Source organism: Arachis ipaensis, chromosome B3, assembly GCF_059453495.1.
Source record: "Arachis ipaensis isolate K30076 ecotype BB chromosome B3, ASM5945349v1, whole genome shotgun sequence".
Lineage (NCBI taxonomy): Eukaryota > Viridiplantae > Streptophyta > Magnoliopsida > Fabales > Fabaceae > Arachis > Arachis ipaensis.
In genome coordinates, this window is record NC_142438.1 from 31,253,544 (window position 1) to 31,272,917 (window position 19,374).

Consider the following 19,374-nt stretch of genomic DNA (forward strand, 5'->3'; position numbering starts at 1 on the left):
AAAAATTACAAATAAAAAAATACCATACTCAAAATATTAAATTATATAAATCAAAACTAATTTTTTTATTCTCATCTCTTTTAAAATTTATAAATAATAAAATAATTTATTTTTAGCCAAAATTCACTAAATCATATATTTTTCTCTTTAAAAATCACTTTATTCTCTTTTATTTATATCAACCATACAAAAGAAACTCGGAGACTGAGAGTTTGGAACATGGGTTGTGTTCTTTACTGCTAATTTGCATTTGAGGTTCTAGCTAAATGAATTTATTTTTATTTGTACAACTTTGTTGTCTTATGCCAAAAAATAAAAACTATTTGTATTTTATAGTTGATTGATTGAATAAATAATAGTGATAGCATCATAATTTTGATGAATAAAATAAAAAATATAAATATGCATATAATAATTTTTTATTTGTATTTATTATTAAATGAGACTAAATAGCAAATCAAAGAGTGAGTATTCACAGAGTACTAAAATATATAAACTAAGACTAATTTTTTTTATCTTTATCCCTTCTAAAACTTATGAATGATAAAATAATTTATTTTTAGTAAAAAATAGGATTTTTTTTATTTGATTTGCTATTTTTAGTGAAAAAAATTCACTATTTTTTACTAAAAATAAATTATTTTATCATTCATGAGTTTTAGAAGAGATGAAGATAAAAAAAATTAGTTTTAGTTTATATATTTTAGTACTATATGAATACTCACTCTTTGATTTGCTATTTAGTCTCATTTTAATAATAAATACAAATAAAAAATTATTACATGCATATTTATATTTTTTATTTTATTCATCAAAATTAAGATGCAATAGTTTTTATTTTTTGGCATAAGACAACAAAGTTGCACTAAATAAAAAAAAATTCATTTAGCTAGAACCTCAAATGTAAATCAGCAGTAAAGAAGATAATCCATGTTCCAAACTCTCCAAATCTTCTTTGTATGGTTGATATAAATAAAAGAGAATGAAGTGATTTTTAAAGAGAAAAATATATAATTTAGTGAACTTTTGGCTAAAAATAAATTATTTTATTATTTATAAATTTTGAAAGAGATGAGAATAAAAAAAATTAGTCTTGATTTATATAATTTAATCTCACTTTGAATAATAAATACAAATAAAAAATTTATTACATGCATATTTATATTTTTTAAATTATATTGTGAAATGATAAATTAAATTTTTTTATTTATGATATTATTTAAATAGTATATACCATTAATTATTTGTTTTATAATTATTTTTTAGATAAAGATTAGTTTTATTATTTGTTTTCATACTCAACGTAAACCGCTGCTCCCTCTAAAGGTTTACACACGTATCCTAATGCACATTATGACCAACCATAATCATGCAGAAACCGCGGCAGGCAACAGCGGTTTCTATGCTGCCACAACTCAACGTAATCTGCGGCTAGTAGCAGTAGATTCTGTGTTTGTGTAAACCGCTACTGCCAGTAACGATTTTTATAGATATGTGAAACAATATATTTGCGTCTTCGTTTACATTACGTAATTTTAAAAGTGAAACAATTTATTTAGGTGAATTGCCCTTATAGTGTTTAAATTAATTATGTTTTAGTGTTGTTTTGTATTAAAAATTATAAGTAATAAAATTGTATAACTAAAACCCATTATTTTTGGGATTAGCCCAATAGCTAACAAACAACGTGGTAGTTGTCCTGATTTCTCTTTTTCTATTTTTTTTGTTAATGGTCAAATTAGTCCTTAAAAGATGATTTATCTTCTAAATTTGTCTTTAAAAATTTTTATCAATTAAATTAGTTCTTCAAAGATTATAAATTAATTATTTTTGTCATTCCGCCACTCAATTAATAGTTTCTGTTAACAATTGATGATATAAAATATTAACTGATAACATACATGACATATAGCAGGTCTAATTAGACGTTGAATAAATATATTTTTGAAAATCTATTAATTTATTCCATTTTTTCAATTATATAAACCATAATCCTAATATAACCTAACACGCTAAATAGATAAATTTTTATAAATATATTTATTTGGCGTCTAATTAGATATGCTAGGTGTCATATATGATGTGAGTTAACGTTCTATATTATCAATTGTTTATGAAAATTATTAATTGAGTGAATGAAGGACAAAAGTTACTAATTTATAATTTTTTGAAGGACCAATTTGATTTATAAAGTCTTTCAATGATAAATTTAAAGAACGAATCATTGTTTAAAGACTAATTTAACTATTAACCCATTTTTCTTTGGTTGCACGTTGTTCCATTTTAGGTTTGCATGTGATTCCACAAGTGTTGGCTCCAACACCAAAGAACAAGAAAAATACTGTAAGTATTTGTTTGGGTGCTATTAAATTAATAAAAAATACATTTTTTAATAATTTTTTTTTATATTTTTTAGTGTGTTTGACAAATTTTTAATAATAAAAAATTTAAAAAATATATTTTTTTGGAAAACTAAACTTTACATCTTTTTTAAAAAAATCTTTAAAAAAAAGATGTTTTTCACCTAATAAATAAATAAATAAATATTTTTATTTTATTTTATTCAAATATAATTAATAAATAAAAAAATTTTTATATGAGATATTCAAATATAAAATTACTTACTTTTATAAAAAAAATTTAAAAAATATTATTTAAATTTTTTTTGAAAAATAACGCCCAAACAAGTCTTATACATGAGTTGTTTTTAACCTTTTTTCCATGTGCATATTAAGCATATCCATTGTCTTTTCTAGACGGAAGAGCGAGTAGAGATGGGTAGAAGCAGAAGGAGCTGTAAATGAATAAAGTGAGGTAGGGTGGTTGCGAACAATACAGAGGAGAGATGTTGATGGGATGACTACGTGTGTGTTTGGTAACTATGTTTGAAGGAAAAAAGTATCTTAAACTTCTTGAAAGTTTTAATTTTTTGTTTAACTAATTTTTTTTCTACAAATGGAGAAGTAATTTTGTTCATAAAACCACTTTTACAATAAACAATAATTTATAACTTCTCAGTTGCACTAATGTGTTTTTAGCCATTACCTTTGACATTTATTTTTCTTTTACCAGCATTATCCTTTTTACATGTTATTACATTATTTATAAAATTCTTATTACTTCTCTCTATATGAATTTTTTTTATTATTTATTATTTATATTTTTTATTAATTTTTTATTTGACATTATATATTTTTGTAGTTATAATTTTTGTGTATTATATTTATTATTATCTTTTTATAATAGAATTTATTGATCGCATTAGGTGAAATAAATTAAACAAAAAATTAATCATAAATAATAATAATAGTTAAAAATTATAACATACTAAAAAAGAGTACTAAGAGTATTAAAAATATACTATATAAAAAATATAAGAAAAAAATATAAAAAAAATTAAACATGTATAAAAAATAACATTGTAATTTAATGTCATGTCCTTTTAAATAATTATCTATCTAAAAGTGATTTTAACTAATATTATTCAAACAATAATTATTTTATCAAAATTAATTTTAATAAAGAGTTGTCAAACATAAATCATATTGACACAAACTTATTTTTATCCAAAATCAATTTTATAAAATTACTTTTATTCAAATTTCAGTTTGATAAACCACTATTCAAACAGACACTACATCTATGAATAGAAGGTGATGACGGTAGATAAGTGCAACGAAAAATAGAGAATGTAGTCTGCACTTCTGGCCTTCTAATTCTTTCTCCTTATTTTTTTAAATTTTTTCTATAAAGATTGGACTGGAGCAAAACAATACACTTTGGAGCAAAAATGATAAACTGTTTGATTTTTGGTTCGATTTAACCGATTGATTTTCTGCCAATTTAACCATTTATAGATAATTTTCAATCTGATAATAGAACTTTTTATTTTTTATATGATGAAAAGAGTTGTGTATAGCTGAGTTATGAGAGAGCAGGGTGAATCACTGCCATATGATCGTTGGAAAAGAGAAATCGGACCGTCCGATGGGGGTACCAAAATCGGAGGGACCGAATACTGTAATCGGGGGTACACAAAACCTTTGGTCCGATTTCGTTCCCCATTCCACGTGGCACGCATGCAGGCCCCCTTCGGTTGAATCCAACGCTTCCCAACATTGAACTGAATGTATCCCCACCTTCAAGTAGTGTCCCTTTCAGCCTCACACTCAAAACTCTCTCTATTTGCTTCCCAAACTCAGACCATCTCTATTGTTGAAGGCTACAAGGACCATACAGCAGCTGTAAATCGGACCGAAGACAATGCCAAGAAGACCCAAAATTAAGGAAGTGAATCAGCTAGAATTTTACATTGTTAATTATCTTGGACATCTAGATTATGTAAGTTTTTATTATTTAAAATTTTGATTTAATAAATAGAATAATGTATTAGATTTTAGTAATAGTATAAAAATAATAGAGTAGAACTAATTAGTTAAATTTAAAGAATTTAGAAATAGAGTAAAAATAATTAATTTAAAAATTCTGAATTTTTTTTATTAGTAAGCTTTGTTTTGAAATGAAATATATGACTAGTTGTTATTATGTTTTTGCTAATTTGGATGAATGAATGAAATCAAATTATTATTATTATTATTATTATTATTATTGTTATTATTGTTGATAATCTGTGGATATTATTGTTATTATTATTTTTATTACTATTATTTGTTTGAAGGAAATTTGAATTCATATATTTTTGTTTTGGTTAATTGTATTGAACTGGAAGTAGATTTTAGATTAGAATATACAAATCTGTATTATTTTAGTTTAAAAATAGAATTAATAAATTAGGTTTGATCGCTGATAATAATAATAATAGGATAATTTTGACAATTTTAAACAGAAGACCGAATCTAGATTTATATATGTTGTTTTATGAATATTATTAATAATATCGGCTTTTTAAAAATAATAATAATAATAATAATAATAATAATAATAATAATAATAATAATAATAATATATACCAATAATAATAATAATAATAATATATATGCTTTGTAATGGAGTATAATCAGATCATTGTTAATATAAGGCTTTTTTACTTAAATAAATTAAACAAGTTTTAAAATTACTCAAATCCCCTAAATCAATTTTTGATACGTAAATATCCTAATCCTAATATTATATAAATCGTGCTAGGGGAATGTGGTTTATATAATATGTTAATCATCATACCCTGTAACGATTTATGCATGAATGACTTCTGAGCAATAACACATAAATCGTCCTAAGGTTGCCAGCTTTATTAATTGTATGTAAATCATTCCAGGTTAGGAGGATTTACGTGGTTTCAGGCAAAAACACAATACCCTGCAACGATTTATGTGTAAGTTATAACCCCAGCACCCTACCACGATTTATTTGTTATAAATAAATCGTGGTAGGGTGCTGGGGTTATAACTTACACATAAATCGTTGCAGGGTATTGTGTTTTTGCCTGAAACCACGTAAATCCTCCTAACCTGGAACGATTTACATACAATTAATAAAGCTGGCAACCTTAGGACGATTTATGTGTTATTGCTCAAAAGTCATTCATGCATAAATCGTTACAGGGTATGATGGTTAACATATTATATAAACCACATTCCCCTAGCACGATTTATATAATATTAGGATTAGGGTATTTACGTATCAAAAATTGATTTAGGGGATTTGAGTAATTTTAGAACTTATTTAATTTATTTAAGTAAAAAAGCCTTAATATAATTATGTACTGATAGTTACAATAAAAATGTGATATTGCAGGGTTTACGAATGTTGTTATGTGATCATTATTTACCGTTGGACCGGTACAACTCAATTGTTGAGGCGTATTTACGGGAGACTGGTTTTTATCATGTTTCTCAGATTGGAGTCGTTCAATGCCAGTCAGCAATGGTTAATGCTCTCATCGAGAGATGGCGTCCAGAGACGCACACCTTTCATTTTCCAATTGGTGAGTGTGCCGTGTCGTTGGAGGATATGGCGATGATTCTCGGTCTGCCGACAAACGGAGTTCCGATTACAGGACCAACGATGAGTAGTTTCGAGGCCATGGAGGCCGAGTGCTTGCACCAGTTTGGTGTTGCACCGAGGAACAGGGACTGTAGAGGAAGCTTTATAAAACTGACGTGGTTTAGGGGTTTGAAGGATCGCACAGTGTTGACTGATGATATTCAGATTCAGAGGTATGTCAAGTGTCACATAATGTTGTTATTTGGGACAATTCTATTTGGTGACAAGTCTGGTGCAGCGGTGCATTGGAAATTTCTGCCTTTGCTCCGTGACTTTGCGGGGATCATACAGTATAGTTGGGGTTCAGCATGCCTCGCGCACTTGAACAGATCATTGTGTAGGGCAACCCGTGTCGACTGCAGGGAAATCGATGGTCCGCTTACACTTTTGCTTACTTGGGCTTGGACCCGTCTCCCATTTCTTGCCCCGATTCCTGACAATCCCCGAGTGTTTCTGATCGCAAACAGGTAAAATGAATTAATGTATGCGTTGATTTCTCTACTAGAAATTGTATTCTATTTTTTACACAATAAGTTAAAAAAGGGATTTTTGACTGCAGGTGGTGCAACTGGGATCGTGAGAATTTTGCTTACCGATATAATACGCTTGCGCACTACAGGAGGTTGCTGGATGATTTGCAAGAAGGATATGTATGTTGTAAACTACTAGTAGTTGCTTTAGTTTGATACATGAATTAATTGTTGTGTAGTCATTTGATAGTCTTGATGTGTCCAGTTTGTGTGGCAGGCTTATGGCATTGACTTCATTGAGCCGGACGTGGTTCCACTAGACATCCGTCAACATTCAGTTGTTTGGAGTGCAACAGTGCCGCTTATATCTTTCAAATGTATCGAGTGGCATTCATCCGATCGATTCAGGAGGCAATTTGGTTTGATCCAGGACGTTCCTACTCAAGAGCGGGACCTAGGCACATCACACGGGAAAATACTAACTGGACCTAAGAATCAAGATTGGTCCAACACCCACTCTTTTTGGATTATGCAATGGACCAATCGATATAGTCATGTTCTAGCTGATGACTTAGTGCCCTTACATTATCCTTTGGAGATTTATATGCATTAGTACCGTGGAGCATTCGGTGCCCACTTGCAGATATCGGACCTCATATATCAAGAGGATCCAGAGGGTCCTCCAGTTCATAATCAGGAGGAACACCAACAAGAACCGCCTGCACTGCCACCGCACCCGCCGTCGCCACCGCCACCGCCACCGCCACCGCCACCGCCACCGCCACCGGTCCAACAGGAGGTTCAGTGTGGTATGGAGTATGTGCCGCAAACACATCCATCAGATTATTTTACACAGTCAGTCCCGTTACATCAAGAGTATTGGAGTGGTACACAAGCTGATGCAGGGGAGCAAGCCTCATTTAGCCAGCTGCTTGGTTTCATGGCTCCAGGGCCAGGGTACTCACATTCAGGAAATGTTCATGACATACCCACCTGCACAACTGGCTTGCAATGTCTGAATGCCCTTATACAAGAGTAATAACTCCAGAAGACTCGGTGCAGTACACGGATATCAGGAACCAAATCATCTCCCTGGTATGCAGGCATAGTCTCAAAGTGAACCACCGCTGACGGCTCATTGTGACACATAGCCTCAAACCATATGGGCAAGGCTTCGTACGATACTTCCCAACCCTCAAAGATTGACTCCACCACCTTCTGCTTTGCCAACCATGCCTTGCGATAACTGATGGTGTAGTTAAACTTCGACTGTACTTCCGCAATGACTGATTTCACCTTTATAGATGGGTCAACCTCTACCAACGGCTTAATTGCTTCTGCAACTGTCTTGGAATCCAGTTTCGAATGGTCTTGAGAAATACTAGATCGAGTACAAGTGTGACTACCATTGTAGCTTCTTATCTCCCAACAGTACTTCTTCTGCATTTTGGTAACCCGGATCAGCCAATCATAACCTGCGCCATATTGTGTACATTTAGCATAGAATGTCGTCGGTTCTGACTCATACACCCTGTAGTCTACACCTCTACGGATGGTATAATTCTTCATCGCCTTGATTACTGCCTCTCTTGAACTGAATTCCATTCCAACCGTGAATTCCCCATCCATCACAACAGGAAGCTCAGCTACAATCACACAGCAAGATACGTATTCTCATAAATAATAATAATCTACATTTTTACATATATAATTATAGTCTACATGTTAGCTATCTTATTTACCTAACCACCTAGTAAATATAGTCCATACTAAATAACTAATAACTAATAAATTAATCAAACGCATGTTACACAAATTGTAATTCACATATCACATAACTATCTTTCTTTACATACCTGCATTCATGTATTGAGGAAACTCCAGTGCATGCATAGCCTCCAAATCCAATGACCGCATGAAAGAAGGCTCTTGAAACGGTTGTTGGTTTGTCAATACATTGGCCACCTCCGCCACATCTGCGTTAATAGTGCCGTCAGCTTCATCTTCTTCTTCACCTAAACCAACGATCTCATAATGACTTTCAAATTCCTCCTCGCTATCACTATCATAATCTTCCAATTCAATATTTCGGTCCGCTTCCGACTGCTCGAACTCAATGTACAGCTCGATGCACGACATTCGATGACGATTTTCAATATAGATTGAAAACATTTCATGCATGCTCGCTTCATCCGTTACGTACTTGGTTTGAAATTATGCGAACTCACCAAACACGGATAAAGGATACCTGTACAAAATACACGACACTCTCCTAGATAAACGAGGATCTATCTTCTCACAAATCACACCTTTTAATTCCTCAAATGACAATGTGTATGGAATAACAATATCTAATGAATTTTCACATACAAATTGAACTCCTTCATACGTTTGTAATAAAATCTGCCCAAAACAATATACTTTCAAACTAACTCTATCATCCATACTAACAGTGATATACTAGCTACTCTCAATAACAATATTTTTTTTTCTCTATTTCTGCAACAATAAAAAAGAAGGAGAACCAGAGAAGAAAAGCTACATAACTTGCTGGGTTTTCTCTCTGCACGAAGAGGAAGACGAACTACTGCGTACTAAAGGTAACTTATATGTATACAGCAGCAACAACCAAATCGGACGGTCCGACTGCGTCTTTGCATTTCAAATTTTTTAACAACACTAATCGGACCGTCCGATTAGTTTCAAGCCATTTCTTCTCTCCTGAAATCGGTCCCAGCAATTTCAGTACTCCCATCGCACAAAACGGACCGTCCAATTTGTGCCCTCTTTCTACTCAATGAAATCCGACGGTCACACTAACAAACAAAACTTCAACGCCGTCACACCACCGTAAATTCCCCCAAACACAACATAACTGAGGCTAACTCACACATTAAAATCATATCCAAAAAAAATAGCCTCTGATAATATCAACCAAATAATTAAAACAAACAATTTTTGGTCGACCGATTCGACCAATCAGTTCCATCCAACTTTTAAAATCTTGGTGCTTATACAATAACGCTTTTTATTCATTCAACTATATTATATGATGTAAAAAAATGTTACCTCGCGATTTATAATTTATTTTATCATTTTATTCAATATTATAAATTTTAAAAATATTATTGATACACTAAAATTAATTATTAAAATTAAACATCAATAAATTTATATATAAATATATGTATAATTTAATTTATTTTAAAGATATATTTATATTCTAATATATATTTTATATTAGTAATTAATTTTAGTTAATACATAACGTAATTGTATAAATTTATAACATGATTTGCTGCCCATAAGAATATTCCGAAAGATATCCTTATGGCTGTTTGTGTGACACTTCCCGAATTTTTTATTTTTAATATTGGAGTGGTAGTGGTGTTTTTCTTAAATGTGGATTGTTGGGGTGTTATATTTAAATGTGGGATCGTTTAACTAGAGAAGCAAAAATCGGACCGTCCGATTTGTTAGAGGTACACAAATCGGACCCAGGGATTTCTGAGAGGTACACAAATCGGTCCCAGGGATTTGTGTTAAAAAAAATTAAAAAATTTTAAGTACAGAAATTGGACCCAGGGATTTGTGTACTTCCACAGTTTTAAAAAACACCAAAAATTACAATGTTAAAGTATGTCACCACTTTTACTTCCATAACAAAAAAAAATTAGCCACACTTCCCAAATAACATTTGGGAAACAAATTTGTTAGCTATTGCAGGAGTTAAATCCTAAAGTGATTTTTTAGATTGGTGTGGTTCTCTAAAATTATTTTTAAAATTTTAATTACACTAATTATGTCTTTGAGATTGATAATATATTAGTCTCTGATTATTTTTGTTAATGTTGTGTTTGTGTGGTTCGATGACGTGGATTATTGGTGACACGTGTCATTTCATGATTTGACCACGTGTAATAATATGATAACAGGTCAATTAATGATACGTGACATGTTGATGTGGACGAGAGTATGCCACATATTATAATACTATTGGCAATGTGTGAACTCGAACTATGTGTCGCAATATTATTCATCCACGTGTCATCCACCATGTCATCTTTGTAAATGTATTAAATTTTTTCTTATCTTTGATTTAAGTAACTTGTTTTAGTCCCTAAAATCGAATGTTGAGTACCAAATTATTCTTTTCACCAATTTTTCTTAATTTAAAAATTCTCAATATTTTTAAATGTACTAATTTCAATTCTATTTTTTTACATATCATTTAAATACAAAGCGCTTTTATAAAGTGTTTTCAAGATTTAGTTTTAATTATATAATTTTTTTCAATAATTTAACATTGATAAATTTTATAATATATAAGTATATTATTTTAAAAAATATATTTAATTGATTAAATATTTTTTTTTCATCAAATAATATGTATATTTTTAAGGCAAAAGCTAGTGCAGTCCAGATAAAATAAGAAGTACAACACTCTTTAAAAGTTAATCTACTATCAAAATACACATTTTTATACCGTATTAATTCAATCTTTTCAATTTCAGTTTTAATTTAAAATTATGTAACCTCCACGTTACTCTCTTAGTCCCAAAGTCCCACTTTCCTACTCTATCGTATTCTAATTTTGCACTTTTGTGATTTCTATTCTGTAATTCTGCATTTCCGCCGTTGTTGCCTTCTTGATGACAAGATTGAGTGCTTTCTAAAATTGAGTCAGTGAGTAATAATTACAGGTTTGCGTCTGCAGCTCTATTGTGTGCTTATGCAGTATTCGTCGTGTTTTTTGATCACTTGCTTTGTCTAATGCACACAGTTTTAATTTTACAGTAAGGGCATAATTTAATAATATATCTATTAATTGATTTTAATTTCTTTACCATCATTATATTCAACAAATTAGCAAAATAGTACGATACTCTTGCCTTTGTGTATGATTTAGTGAAATGTCTATATGTTAGATTAGTTGGGCTCATGCCTTTGTTTTGGTGAAGTGCCATTATCTTAAGTTATGATTAATGAAAATGTAATGTTTCTGGCTTAAGCCTTTGTCCTAAATGAAGAATAAATAGTTGTGAACAAATAAAGACAAAATTGCAAAGTTATAAGTACCATATATTAAGGTATTCAAGTACCACATGTATTAAACGAAAAGAGTCATTTAAATAAAGATATTTAAAATATTTTTTTTTAAAAATATTTTTTAATAATTAAAATTTAACATATGTAATCGATTAAACCGTATCATTTTTATTATAATTAAATTGGATAAATCGATTTAGTCAAAAAATTGATGAACTAAATTTTAAATCAGTCTAAATTAATAAATTTTTTTGTAAAAAATGATTACATAATATTTTAATTTTAAATCTTAATCCCATGACAATATAAAAAGAAAAGAAGAGTTATGATTTAAAATTTTCAATATATATATATATATATATATATATATATATATATATATATAAAATAAAAGTATTTTGTCATTTTTTATAATAAGGGTATTGTAGTTATTTTTTATAAAATATATTAATTTAGACTGGTTCAAGATTTAGTTCATCGATTTTTTTGTCAAATTAATTTGTTTGATTTAATTTTGACAAAAATAACACGATTTAATTATTTATATGTATTGAATTTTAATTATTAAAAAATATTTAAAAAAAATATTTTTATCTAAATAACTCCCTTAAAAAAATCTAAAAATGTTATTTGTATACTAAAATTAGTCATCAAAATACTAATATATTTGTATATAAATATATGTGTGGTTTAATTTATTTTCAATATGTATTTATATTTTAACATGTATTTTATATTAGTAACTAATTTTAGTGTACAAATAACATTACTAAAAAAACCACATCTAATATCTAATATTATTCTTTTAAGGAAAAATTTATGGGCTAGCAACTTTATTAAATTCTGGCCAGCATATAACCAGCAAAGAAAAATGAGCATTAGATAAAATTTCACACCAATCTCACACTATTAAAATCATCATTAATAGCTATTTACTTACTACAAATTATAAAAATTGCTATCCCCTAACATTCGTCTTCTTTTCATTGAGAATTGTCCGTGAATGGAATTTCACGGTGTCAACCCTCCTAAACATAGTGGCACTATTTATGGTATGTCCATCATTAATCACACGCCATGCAATGGTTCGTACATGTATAGAGATTCATTGATTGGCTTATTCCATGATCTCATGTATGCCATATGTTAGCATAACTGTAATCAGGAAAAATCTTAGAGCCAACAACTTTTATATTTTGTGACTAACACTTAATTATTAAAAGAAAAATAAATAATTTTTTATTATTAAATATAATCTCACACAATTAAAAAAACTATTAATAATTAATTAATAATTACAAAATATAAAAGTTACTGATCCTAATATTCCACTTTTCCCATTCCATCTAATCATCTGATATGTTTCTTTTTTACCTATTTTTCACATTTTGTCTCTCATCTCAAAATTTTTAAAATTTATATTTTTCACATCATTCTTTCACAAGTTATTCCCTCAGTTTTATATAAACCCTTCTATTCCCATTATTCCTTACGGCGGGCATAGCAAATTTCAATGGTTGTTCATTTCTTTTTGTGTTTTAATTAATTACTTAGATTAATTATGTGTATGATTATTATTATTTGTTTGACTAACTCAGATTATTCTCACTGTTTTTGCAGGTAGCATCGGTTCTGGTAACACTGCCATACTCTATCTCTTTGTTTGAATTTATGTAATTTATAAGTTAATCGAGTTTAATTAGACTATTTTTTTCAATTAATGCTTAGGGTTCTTACGATTTTCAGTTTTTATCAAATGCTGAGTTTGCTCAGTTTATTTGCCATGATTTTTGTGACTGATAAAATCAGTTCCATTTTCATGGACTCTTTCTTTTTCATAAGTTAATAACAGATTTTTCTAGCTTTATTTATTTCCTACTCAAGCGGCTTATTTTCTCATATACACATATTCTTTCATTCCTCTTTTTTAACTAGCTTTGTTCTTTTTTCTTGGAACTTATGATTCGTCACCACTATCTTAATTTTATTGAACTTCAAGAGTATTTTAACTGGTAATTTTTTTGCACATGTTGTAGATAGATCTACCTCACTTCTTCTTTGGTTGCTTGAATCCAGCATTTGAAATAATTTGAACATCTTTGAGGTAGTATTCTTACTTTTCTGTCGAGACCCCTTCATTGGTTTGAGGAGGTGGAATAAGAAGTGGAGTACTAGATTGAATTGGTGGAGGATGTTGGAGTCTAAGAATAAGTTGCTTTGCTCTTGCATTGGATGGAATATTGGATTCAATATGAATTGGTTCTTGCAAAAATGGAGGTGTGTAATATAATGTTCTGATCAAACAGGCCAACATTTAATGTTACTAGGAATAACACGCAAACACAAGTAAGGCAATGAACCTCTAACATTTTGAACTGCTTGCACCCGAATAATTTTGTCGCCGACAAAAATACACTAAAATTTTATTATCGACAAAAATATCCTCAAATAATTTAAAAATGCGATAAAAATTCTCCACATTAAATATGTGTTATCAAAAAATATTTTGGAGATTAAATTTTGATGCAGTCCTTTTGCAAACATAATTAGAAAAATAAGATATTTTTATTCCTAAAATTTGGTGATTTTTCGTTAAGTATATATTTTTTGGTATTTTTTGTCCACAACCAATAATACATTTAAAAAATCACAAAAAAATATAAAATCAGCGAAAATCACCAAATTTTAAGAATAAAAATATCTTACTGTCGAATTGTGTTTGTAAAAATTGCATCAAAATTCAATCTTTAAAACATTTTTTGAGAAATACATATTTAATGTTGGATATTTTTATCTCATTTTTAAATTATTTGAGGACATTTTTATCGATAATAAAATTCGGATGCATTTTTGTCAACAACAAAATTATTCTGAGTGTATTTTTGGTAGCTTATCCTATTATCAAAATTAATCCTGGTAGAATTAAAAAAAAAAAAGATAATACAACTTTTCGTCCCTAAATTTTTTTTTTTTTAAAACCAATCATTCTGACTTTATTAAGTTTTTTTTGGCGGATGAAGGTAAACTCTATAAGATCTAGAGTTGAAGAAACCTAGACCATGATTAATATGTAAAAAATATCTGTCGATGCAATACAGATAAAACATAAATCCTAATTATATAAGATTTTTCTGTGGGCTTTTTTACTGAAATACGCATGGAAAATTCTTTAATTTCCAAAATGCGCATATGTGAAATCATTTCTCAAAATGCGCCGTGTCATTTCTAGCATGGCAAGCACGAAATGGGTTTCCACACCATTCCTGATATGGTGGCCACGAAATGGGAGGATCATTTCACTTAAGGCAGGCACGAAATGAAAAAATCATTTCAAGTTTGTCAGCAGCGAAATGAACAGACCAAATCAGGGACAACAGACACAAATTAGAGGCACGGTAGTAGTAAAAACCATTTAAAGTTTGTCAACAACCATTTTAATAATATTATTTAATTTATTATTTAATAATAAATTATTATTTAATAAATTATTATTTAATAATAAATTAAATTTTTTATTTATAATGTATGCATATAATGAATTTTCTATTTATGTTTGTTAAAAGTTGAGTCCGAATTGCAAGTCAGAATACAGTACAGTATATCACAGAGTACGTAGTGAATACTAAATCATACAAGTTAAGACTATTTTTTTTTTTCTTCATCCCTTTTAAAGTATACTTTTTTTTTTTACCTTAAAAATCGCTTCATTCTTAATTTTTGTATGTAAATCATGTGAATGCAAAAAAATATATACCCCATTTACTTTTAATCTTTCTTTGAGTGCCTTAATCTAATATAAATAAACATCTTTCATACTATCACAAATTGTTAAAAAAAGTTATAACCATTTCTCTTATAATTATCATAAAAATGGAAAAATTTTTGGCATGGTTAATTATGAGTCATTTTTTCATGCAATTTTATAGAGAAAAAAATAAGAGTAATACATAATTAATTTAATAAATGAAAAAAGTTATAACCAAGAAGACCCAAAAAAGCAACCATGAACACAACAACTCACAAAGGAAAGTACAAGAGAGACACACCAATTCGTGCCTGTCATAAGCAAAATGGCCCATTTCGTGTGTGCCTGCATTGAGTTGGTCCATTTCGTATGCTTCATATATGAATTTCACTACAGAAGATATAGCCCGTGTCAGACCTAATGCACCATTTCGTGTTCACCATGCTTGATTTGCTGCCTAGAATCATTTCGTGGCTGACCCAAGCAAAATGGCCGTGCGTATTTGAGGAGGAAAATCAAACCGTGCGTATATTAGGAATTAAAGATTTTTTCATGCGCATTTCAGTAAAAAAGCCTTTTTCTGTGATCCACATGAATGAGAATCAAAATAAGAGTGTTTAGCCCCTGAGCTGCTTGAGGAATGATTTATATAAGGGTACCAAGTATTGAGAGTCATGTCTAAGTCATCAAGAATTATTACGTGCATAGCGAGATTAATATTTAAAATGAAACCTCAGAATTGAGACTATGAGACTTCAGATTTGATATTTGAGACTAAGATAAGATAATAGAGACTTGAGTCTTTGTGTAAAGAAATTTCAATCTAGTATGCTTCTTACTTGTTGTGTGAACTGCTTGTGCATTTGAAACCAGCACTAGAACCTTTTCTAGGATATGACGAATTAGGTCTCACACATATGTTAATTCCTTTTCTTTCCTACTTAGACTTGTTCTCACCCCTATGGTTTCTTTTTCGCTTTTACGAATCATCTCTATGTGAGTTCAATGACTACAATTAAGGGAAATATCTTAGAGTTTTGGAGGATATTTGTAGCAGGTTCAAGAAGTTCAGAAGACTTGCATATTATTTTCTTTCGTTTATCAAGGTTATAATTTCTATTTTCTTTTGGATCTTTTGTATCTTGGTATTTAGGTTAAATAAGTTAAACTAAATAAGATGGTCTTATGTTATAATGCAACATATTGTTACTTATCACACTATTAATATTTGTAAAGTCGAATATTGTATTATGCATTTTGTGACGTAACTATGAATACATGTCTAGTTTTATTAGTATGGTATTTGCTACGGTGTCTAAAAAGTATTGCCTAATTACTAAAATAAGTAAAATAATTAATTTTAAATTTAAAAGTATAAAAGTTAAAAAATTTTAAATATTTTAAAGTTACTATAAAAAGTAATTTAGGCAAAAGTTAGGCACCAAACAAAAGACACCATAGAATTGGCCTATTAGTATATCTAATTAAGTAATGTAGTATATAAAAAAAAGGATATAATTGCATTTATGAAACACGGACACTTTGCTGAATTGCCGTGTCCGCGTTTTCGACACGACACTCATCTACACTCGTCCGACTCTTCGGGACGGAGTGGAAGAAGGAAGGGGGGAGATTCTCCAACGAAGAAAAGGATCCAATGACTTGGAAAGAATTGAACGAGGAGCTGTATGAGGTGAAAATCTCATGTACGGTTCTGGCAGTAAGAATGACTTATCTGTCAACTTTTCCACTATCACCCCCAAACAACCAAATTCTGCCATACGTAAAGTTGCCAGAGTACGCTTAACTTCTGGATTTAAAATCACTGCTTATATACCCGGTATTGACCATAATTTACAAGAACATTCTGTAGTCTTAATAAGAGGAGGAAGGGTTAAGGATTTATCCGGTGTGAGATATCACATTGTTCGAGGAACCCTAGATGCTGTCGGAGTACAGGATCGTCAACAAGGTGGTTCTAGTGCGTTGTAGATTCTTATCCAAGACTTGTATCATTTGATAATGCCATGTGAATCGCTAGAAACATGTAAAGTGTATGGCTAACCCAATAACGAAAGTTTCGTAAGGGAACTGGAGCAGGAGCTGGCTACCATAAGACAAAAGATCTTCTTTCTAAAGAGATTCGATTTGGAACTATGATATGTCCAAGGTCCAATATTAAAATAATTTCAGAGGTTTTCCTTGACTTTGTCCGTGTCAACAAAAAATTCGAAATGCCTCGACTTTTTTAGAATAGGTCCGAGTCAAATAGCAATGATTCGAAGCACTTTACACTATTTCGGAAATCCAAAGACTCAATCGTATGGATATGTAAAATACAGGATTTCCAATCCTAGCAAGAAAAGGGGGGAAACGGATACTCAATTTCAAAGTGAGTAAACAGAATTCCATACTCGATCTCATAGATACATATAGATACATATAGAATTCTGTAGAAAGCCGTATTTGATGAAAGTCATATGTACGGCTTGGGAGGAGATCTTTCATATCTTTCGAGATCCACCCTACAATATGGGGCCAAAAAGCTAAAATAAATCATTTTAGCCCTTAGAAGTTATAATAAAAAAATAAAAAAATTTTCTCTGTCCGCCTGTCCCGTCTTATTCTTAGCATATATTTTTGAAATAAATTTAGATATAGTATATATTATTATTTATTAAAATAAAAAATATTTTAAATACTTGATATAATTAAAATAAAATATTAAAAATAATTTAAAAAATTAATTTATATTTTAATACCAATAAAATATCAAAATATCATTACGATTTATCTAAAAAATAATTTATATTTTATATGTATGCGTGTTACCGTATCTTATAAGATTTTAAAATTTGCTGTCCCGTGTCGTATGTGTCCCCTATCTGTGTCAATACCCATACATTATAAAATTACATTAATATTTTATATTGTTAGTACATTAAAATTAAGCTAGGTTCATATATATATATAAAATATCATTTATATCTAAGTAATTAGAGAGTAAAAAGGAGTAATACTCTTGCTGTTAATGACTTTTTTTTGGTGACTTGTTAATAACTTTGAACTTAAGCATAAAGAATTTATATAGTTTATATTATTTATATTTGTATTTAATATGAAATTTTTTGTGTATTCTTATCCAATCTATTTTTTCTTTTTTAATTGTATTTTTTCTATTTTTATCACTTTTAGCCGTACTCCTATTTTTAAAGTTAGATTCAACCGTATTCTTATTTTATATACTTTATTTATTTTGTATTTGTACCTCATATTTATCTTTTAATATTAATATAATTTATTTTTATATTTAAAAATATTAAATTTAAATATTTTTTATTTTAAAATATTTTTTTACGTTTTTTTAAACACTATGACCATTTCTTTTTTAACAAAATAAAAAATAATTTGTTATGAAAATAATTTGTTTAATTTAGAATCAATTAATGAAATATCAATAAATAAAAATTAAAAAAGACTAACTAAACATATTTTTATTATTATCAATGTTTAAAAATAAATTCTCTTTTTATAAATCAATCGACTATTTTAAAAGGTAAAAAGTTGAAAATAAAACTTATTTTTTAAAAATAAAAATAAAAAGACAAAAACAGAAAATGTTTTATCAAATCAATCAACTTCTTAATGTTTCACGTTAACTTATACAGTTGGACAATATTTGTAGCTATTAATAAAAATAAATATTAAAGATAAATTTATTTTTTAAAATTTACAAGAATCTAAGTGTCAAACAAACAAAATTGAGAATTGATATAGGAAATTATTCTAATAGTTAATATATAGTTATTATCCAGCTGTGATTTATACTCATTTAAGAAAAATCCAAATAAACTAGCTATCTCACAAGCGCTAATTGTTTCTATTAACATACATATTTTGGAAATTGATGTTTTTCTCTATTTTTTTAAAATAAAAACCTAAAAAAATTATCAACAATTAGCATTCAGCACTACCATCATCATCAATCAAACACAATAATAATATTAATAGTCAATTTTTTACTCTTCTTATCGAATCGTATTCACACCCTTAAAAGAACGAAGCGAATCTCATTTTTCAGGTTTTGCAAAGTCACCATCCCACGTT

At 29.1% G+C, this 19,374-nt stretch overlaps 2 protein-coding genes across 2 annotated transcripts; one reads left to right on the top strand and one right to left on the bottom strand.

Moving 5' to 3' along the window:
- Positions 1–1,353: 1,353 nt before the first annotated feature.
- LOC148570198 (serine/threonine-protein phosphatase 7 long form homolog) lies at positions 1,354–7,086 on the top strand. The gene is made up of 5 exons (XM_088506899.1): positions 1,354–1,420; positions 2,288–2,343; positions 5,755–6,470; positions 6,563–6,653; positions 6,739–7,086. The coding sequence occupies exons 1-5, from the start codon at positions 1,354–1,356 to the stop codon at positions 7,084–7,086; spliced, it is 1,278 nt and encodes a 425-aa protein (XP_088363025.1).
- Positions 7,087–7,451: 365 nt separating this feature from the next.
- On the bottom strand, positions 7,452–8,396 carry LOC148570199 (uncharacterized). The gene is made up of 2 exons (XM_088506900.1): positions 8,330–8,396; positions 7,452–8,119 (listed from the first exon to the last, which is right to left on the bottom strand). The coding sequence occupies exons 1-2, from the start codon at positions 8,388–8,390 to the stop codon at positions 7,452–7,454; spliced, it is 729 nt and encodes a 242-aa protein (XP_088363026.1). The 5' UTR covers positions 8,391–8,396.
- Positions 8,397–19,374: the final 10,978 nt, after the last annotated feature.

Excerpts from the sequence above, each read along its gene's own strand:
- LOC148570198 (XM_088506899.1), top strand. The coding sequence starts at position 1,354 with ATGACCAACCATAATCATGCAGAAACCGCGGCAGGCAACAGCGGTTTC. Across the intron at positions 1,421-2,287 it reads CTATGCTGCCACAACTCAAC|GTTTGCATGTGATTCCACAA; the intron begins GTAATCTGCGGC and ends GTTCCATTTTAG. Across the intron at positions 6,654-6,738 it reads ATGATTTGCAAGAAGGATAT|TTTGTGTGGCAGGCTTATGG; the intron begins GTATGTTGTAAA and ends TGATGTGTCCAG.
- LOC148570199 (XM_088506900.1), bottom strand. The coding sequence starts at position 8,390 with ATGCGGTCATTGGATTTGGAGGCTATGCATGCACTGGAGTTTCCTCAA. Across the intron at positions 8,120-8,329 it reads TCCTCAATACATGAATGCAG|CTGAGCTTCCTGTTGTGATG; the intron begins GTATGTAAAGAA and ends GTGTGATTGTAG.